This window comes from Hippocampus comes, unplaced genomic scaffold (genome assembly GCF_001891065.2).
Source record: "Hippocampus comes isolate QL1 unplaced genomic scaffold, H_comes_QL1_v1.1 scaffold126, whole genome shotgun sequence".
Classification (NCBI taxonomy): Eukaryota; Metazoa; Chordata; class Actinopteri; order Syngnathiformes; family Syngnathidae; genus Hippocampus; species Hippocampus comes.
Window position 1 is genome coordinate 59,063 of NW_017805409.1, and position 7,456 is coordinate 66,518.

The window sequence follows — 7,456 nt, forward strand, 5'->3', positions numbered from 1 at the left end:
GCCCCCCCCCCCCAAAAAGTGACTTTGTAATTCAATCAAAACTGTCTGTCCATTTGGCTGTCAGTCGGTCAGTTGTGCGTTTGTGCTCGGGCAGTGAAATGCCTGTATGCTACTCGGAGCGAAAGTAAAAGGCCTTTATGTTCGTTCAGGGGATTCAAATTTTGATTTACTTTCATGCATTTATCTAAAAGAAAAAAAAAATCTGAAATAAATGAGTACATAATTAGTGTGCTTGGCTAATTTGGCTGCTTTGGAATCTCTTATTGTCATAACACGAGGCTACGCCGTCACACAAAACCTGAGTTATTCAGGAAAGAACGATTTAATCCAAAATATTGAGGCCACAAAGGATAAAAGATGTTAAAAAAAATGATGACACAGAAACACGTTTTGCAATCCGAGACAAATTGAAAGACAAAACAGCAGAGCTTTTCAATTGTAGCACATTGTAATCCTTTTAAGCGTCGACGCTGTGAAAAGACGCTCTTTTTTCCAAATCCGGGAGGATGAGGCGCTCTGTTTTTTAACGAAGATGTGAATGTCGGCTGAGACGGAAATATTAGAGCACGTATTCTGAAAAGGCTTCAAGGATAGAATGGGGGACAATCAAGCAGTTCAGACATGAAGATTAAAAAGGTACGACTCGACGGTGGTTAGAAGAAAGATGCCAAAGACAAGGTGAGTGCGTTAGGTTGCAGTTTATTAGCACAAGATGTGGGCAGAGAAAGGCAAGTGTGGGAAAAGGAAGAATCCGGGGAGAGATACCCAACTCAACCAAAATTACCGCGATGCATACATGACTCGGGATTACGAAAGAGAGATGGAATGTAATCAATGCATTTGGAAATATTGCTGAATCAATAAAAGTGACTACTCGACACACCACAGATAAATGCAACAAAACTATGCTTAAAAAAAAAAATTAAAAAAAAACCCTCAAGACTTCTATTGACATTCTTCAGATGACCCGATTGTCAAATGACAGCATATTAAAAGCAGAATTTATTTGGTTCAGGAATTACACCGGCGCAAAGGAAGGAAGAAGTCCACAACTTCAAAACAGCTCACAATTTACGGAAAGGTAATCGACACAAGCGAGCGTGAGTGGCAGCTTAATAAAATACACGCGTTGACAAAAGTCGAAATAATCAGCCAGTGGGGATATTCATCTCGCCGTTCTCTCGACAAGGCGCACCCACCTACGTGTGTGCAAAACAGCCTCGCTACCGGGTGTTGACAGATGAGTCTCACAGCTTTGGTGAATGACTTTGAAAGGTTTCAGACACGCCTTTGAGCGTAGTTGTTGCATGAGTGTGTGTTTGTCTGGTAAAGACTTTGTCCACTGTAGGGGACAAATTCCAGGCGGGTTGATTGTGGCCGACTCCTTCGCACGGGGATGAATGCAGCGTTGGGTCATGTTTAGTTGGGATTATGCGAGTGTGGCTCTATGACTTACATTTATTTGCAACTAAGATCCCAAATAGCGGGCGCACAGATGTAAAAAAAAAAAAAAAAAAAAAGGCCCGCAAAAATAAAACGTTTTTTCCTTGATGCCTCTCATTTCACCTGCGCTTGGTTGGCACCTGCCTTTCACACCCGCAAATTAAAGATGCAAAAAATCAGCCATTTTGACTCCGGTTTGAATACTCTATTTGCAGCTCACACGACTTAAAAAAATGAAGTGTGTGATTTGTAGACGCAGTTCAGGTTAATTGATCAGCTTCCGCGTCCGTTTGCATGCGCATTCAAGCTCGTGTCTCTTTTTGTAAAACTTCACAGTAATCAATCGGACCCTAGTGTATATTTGCACGTGTGCGTGGTGCGCAATCATGTGAACCTCCGACGTTTCTCCATTTGCCGACTGAAGGATGACATTGACAGAAGAGGAGAGTGTCTGTGTAAATGTTGCGGAGGGAAATAGGTGCTTCGAAGCAGAAACAGCTGATGGGCAGTCAGTGTGGCGATGAAGGCGGGATCTAGTCCTCTGAAGCGTTAGGGATTGGAGAGAGAGAGAGAGAGGAAAAAGGGGATTTGGGAAGCCAGGGAAAGAGTTTGGAATGGCAGCAGTTGAAGGAATAATTGAAATGTGTCAAAATAAAAGAGATGGCATTAGAAAAAGCAAAATTGATGTGAAAGTAGGGTAAGAAGGGAATACAGGGGGGCGGGGAGGAAAGAAAGCAATTAGTCAGGTTGCACAAATTCAACAGTCAACAAAAAAGAAAAAAAAATGTCGAACATACATCCGTATTGTTTATTTGCAATATTTGAAATATTTTGGCTCATCGACAGTCACGGCACATCTCAACATGCATAAATACATGCACAGCTGTACTTGCTCTGCCAGCACTCATCTTGTGCTCTCAATTCCCCGATCAAGTAACAACTCACATACAGATTGATTCGATGCACCTTGACAAGGTCAGATGCCTTTTCTATTATTGATGATTTATTAAAAAAACAAACAAACAAACAAACAAACAAACAAAACTAAACAAATATCACTCATACGATAAGTGGAATCCGCTTGGTGAATTCTGATTAACGCCTTCCAAACACGAGCACTACAGCATGCGCAAATACTGTGCAGCTTGGTAACCATGGCGACGCGCGCTGCCCATTCCATCATGCCATGCAAAGCAGCGAGAGATGACAGGCAGGCGACTTAACACTGCAGAACAGTGTCAACCACATTTATCCCTACTGAGGCAGCCGGGAGCCTTATGCACCAAAACGCAGAATGTGAATAAGGCAAAAGCGGCGAGGAGGTCCGTGAAAACCAAAAACCCGGCTCAGGGTATCGACAGTACATCGTTCTCCAAACAGGCTGAGGATCTAACGTGTAAGCTGTCATGTGAAAATGTTGTCTCTCTTATTAATTCTAATTCATTGAAGCTGCTAACGGCGCAAACTTCTCTAAACCATCTGTCTACCCACCCACCCATGCTAATCTGAATTTAGTCAGGACCATGTGTTCGCCAAAACAAGAATTTTAACCAAGCGGACATTCCTTTCACATTGACGACTAGACTGCTGAACATTTCACAGGATGTTATTTTAGTGGAAAGGGGAGTCATGGGACATTTTTTACAATTCCACCATTTTGACCATTTTTTTTCTTTACTGGCAAGTATCGCATCGAGAAAACAAATACAATGTGTAAATATTCCATGTCAAGAGACAAACACAATGGCTTCTCTTATCACTTGCATGGTAGGTTTTTAGTCTGACACAGATACATTGGATTGCAATGGTCTCCGTTGGAAAAGGCCGTTTCGAAAGGCTCGAAACATTGTTTCCCCTCTGTCACACCCATCCTTGATCTCATTTCATCACATCTCATCACTGCTTAACAGTCTGTTCTTTTTTAGGGGAATTCAAAGTCGCAATGACAGCCTTTATTTCAAAGTGAGGTGTTTGTTTTTGTTTTCTTACGTTTTGGTGTCCTTGCCTCTGTTCACACACCAGACACAATAACAGAACGTAAATTTGACAGAATGAAGAGGGAAGTAAACGATCGGAAATCAAGCCAGAGTTGGCATTGTCAGATGCGAGAGTGACTGCCGCAATGTCACTTTGGTGGCAGAGGGAATGTCGCGATCTCTCTTACCAGGCTTTTGCACCCCCTGAGCTTGCTGTTCTCCATTTCCCTGTGCCGTACCTGCGTGTGCACAAATACACATATACGGAAGCACAGAAACAAGCAAAACACATTACTATGCATCGGACTGCAAGTGGCTGGACGATTTTAAAGAAAAAAAAAAAAGAAAAAAATCCCAGGATATGGTGCTGATTTCAGAAATAGAAATATGACTGAGCCTGGAAATAAAGATGAACCACGGACCCTGAAACCACAAGTCCCGTTCCAGTCACTGGGCACAACTACCGCGAGAGGCTGCCAGGTCACTGCATTGGATTTAGCTTTCACGTACTTACGACTCGGAATGAGTTAACCAGGCCGCGAGTCAAAATACCACGTTAAGTGGGGCGGAAATGTAAACGAGGACAGGTGTTACAAGGTCAGGTCTCAGCATCTCCATCTAATGTCAACATTGGTGACTCAGCGGAGCAGATTACCAGGCAGTCGGAATAAGGAAAATCAAATGTGAAATGACAAAACCAAATACAAAAAAAAAAAAAAAAACAAATTTACGCAATACTGTACTGAAAAACCTATTTTTATTTTAGACAAGGCTTTGGCCTGTGCATGCAGTGAGTAGGTGGAGCTTTTTTTAGAGGGGGGCGAAAACGCAAACACATCAGCTAATGGCTGCATGAAACTAAATCCAACCCTTGTAAAAGAAAATTGTGGGTTTGACTTCCCCTTTCATCATGAATGTGGGTCAACTACTTCAAGTAGAATCCATAAAGGTTATCCCGTTTTACACAGTGATGAGCGCAACTTGGAGAAAATAGGCCACGTTCAAGTTCTCAACAACCTGCCACATCTCATGAAGCAAATTAAACCCCATGCAAGGGCACATAGAATCACACAGGGCCATACACAAATGCTTGTGGCACTCATACATACAAGATGTTATGAGTGCATATGAATAAAGGTGAACATTCTTTGCGGTGTACACAAACAACAACAACAGAAAAAAGAAAAGCACTTTCAACATTCAACTTGCCTGCAGACAGAGGACAACAACAGTCAGACTGCCTCACCCTGCTGTTTGGCACTGCCTGTCAGCATGTCTGCATTTGTCCGAATGTGCAAAGCGTGCCAGAGCTGATCACTGGCAACACCACCCACAGCCTGTCCCGTAGCTGGCTGTCACTGACCAGCGCCCACACACAGTCTGACTGTCTGACCCAAGTGTCTGAAGAGCCGCAACGGCCCCGAGAGCTGAGTCATCGCCGGTTGAACTGTCGTTTTGTTTATTTGATAGACTCCGCCTACCTGGCAACATCTATTCATATTTAATGAGAACTCGTAATTAAAGGTAATCCTAGCCATGCATGCAGTCAGTTCCCAGCCTTTTTTTTTTTAAATGTTAAGCACATTTTCAGGAACAAAATATGAAAACACACTGTCCGTTTTAATAACGGATAACATGTAGAAAAGTTGAATTTGATCAAAATTAGAAAGGAGAAAGTAACAACAAGCCACTCCGGGAGCATCATCGCCACCGAAGCATTTGAAGGCAGACATAGTTTGTCCTCAGATTCAATTCAACCCACAAAATAAAAGCTCCACGGAACATTGTGAAACGACGTCAATAACCCGATTGATTTGTACATTTAAACGTAGTGCTGTGTGGAATTTCATTTCAAAAATTGTGTGCAGTGGTCAAAACTCGACCCGATGACCATCTGGATGGTAACTGCTCAGTGCGGGGGACACAACTTGATCGTATAGAAATTTCACCAGCAAGCTAGTATATTCAAAGCGGTGGCCGCTAGTCTGTTTATTCTCAGACTATACACCCAGTGGCTGAATGACATCCAAGCAGATCCAGAATGGCAGCGAGGGTCCAGCAGTGCCTGATACCATCCGTCATTTAAGGGCATCTGCGGTTCATAGAGTATTACATAAAACAAAAAACATCATGCTCGGGGTTTCAAAGGGAACAGATGAGGCTCACTGTTCAGGAAACTTGATTGCCAGATGACATAAAAAGAAATCAAATCTGCAATGCGGTTGCTGCTGTACGTAAAACTGCCAAGCGTCTAAACGTTAACGTGCAGTGTGGGAGAAGTCAAAGGATCAAGCAAATATGAAAACTGCAGTAGTTATTGAACACTAACGTGAACAGAAATGGAGGGAGCGGGTGGATCGAATATAGAATGGTGGCGATATTTAACATGAAGTTTTCATGACACTAAGCAGACAGTACGTAATGGTTGAAATGGAACATGGCCATACGACTGGAATTTGAAAATAAAATAACATTTTATATATACAGGTATATATATATATATATATATATATATATATATATACACACACACATACATACACACGTATACACACAATAACCCTTTTCCACCCAAGACTTAACATTCAACTTTGATGCAGTGAGTCCATGCAATGAGACGCGCTGCAGTGTAAACGGATTTGTCACCACAACATAAGGAAGATGTGAACACGTACGCACTCAGAAATGTATTTCGTGACAGTGAATGTAAATAAAGATAGACATTATGAAGTGTTGCGAGTAATACAATGTATGAGTGAAGCTTAGTGACTTCATCACTATTACATAATATATTCCAGAAATAAAATTCATGCATGGTTCATCAAAAATGTATTTATTCAAATTTGATGTCATATATTTCAAATAATTTGGGATTCATTTATTTTAAATACCATAAAAACTAAAAGCACTTTTGACACACTAAAAATGTACCGTATTAAATAATTGGCAAATTAATTCAATAATACAATTTGAATTGACAATGACTGATTAAAATGTGACTACTAAACATCCTTGGGTATTTTGAAAGGCGCTTATAAATAAAATGTATTATTGTTATTATTATTATTATACAAAAACTTTTGAACTTTACCCATCCTCACCTTTGAATGACCCGGCTCATCTGTCCATTTTAAAGATCAAATCTGGCCCTTGACTACAAAAGTTTGCCTGCTGCCGGTTGAGATGGTGCATATTTCATCAAACTGTATCCGCACCAAAATGTCATCTTGCTATCGGTGAAGAAGTAAACATCGTGATTTGGCCCAGACATTTCCTGACAGGAAAACTGAAATATACCTTTTCTGTTTCTTGTAGCTTTACCTCTGAGGAATCCATCCCCCACTGTCAAGGAGTTGATTGGCTTCAGTTGGCATAGTTTATGGGAACTACAAGCCAAGAAGTCAAACAAGTCGAAAATGGATTCATGTAGTTGATTTATTCTCTTAATGAGAACAGAAGGTGACGTGTGTGTAAAAGTGTGGCGTTTTGAAGTGCCGTTCTTTACGTGAATTGCTGATTGAGAGCAAAGTGAAGCGGGGTGCCCTTGAGAGCTGCCTTACTTCAGGGACTGTCGGAGACTCGAGTCAACATCAGTCAAGCAGCTGAAGCTGATGCGAGGGCATGCACATACACGGCAAGTGAGAGACACTGACAGCTTATGTTGCACGCCGTTCCCGAAAACGCGTGGAGCCGACAAAACGTGACAATGTAATACAATAGCCTCTCGACAGACACACAAATGTACTCTCGTATGTCATGATCTGAAGGCAGATACACAGGCTCAGTGTACGTCCCAAATCATTGTAACTCCTTCCTTTACACAATTTATTAGTTAACGTTTAGCAGCACGCCCTTCATAGTACATACATTAGCTTTTTACATTATTTTGAATAATATTATATTTCCATCCATTCATTTTCTGATCCGCTTTATCCTCACAAGGGTCGCTGGGGGTGCTGGAGCCTATCCCAGCCGTCTTTGGGCAGTAGGCGGGGGACACCCTGAACCGGTTGCCAGCCAATCGCAGGGCACACAGA

At 41.8% G+C, this 7,456-nt stretch overlaps 1 protein-coding gene across 10 annotated transcripts in view; it reads right to left on the reverse strand.

Annotated features, from left to right (window-relative positions):
- Window positions 1-7,456, reverse strand: part of LOC109518111 (microtubule-associated protein 4) — a 43,636-nt gene that overhangs the window by 24,200 nt on the left and 11,980 nt on the right. For 9 of the 10 annotated variants that reach the window (XM_019873765.1, XM_019873772.1, XM_019873769.1 and 6 more), the window contains exon 3: window positions 3,608-3,658. The exons of the other annotated variant lie outside the window; for it this stretch is intronic. In XM_019873765.1, the coding sequence (XP_019729324.1) occupies window positions 3,608-3,658 (51 nt within the window). The remainder of the gene's footprint in view (window positions 1-3,607; window positions 3,659-7,456) is intronic. 10 annotated transcript variants of the gene reach the window in all.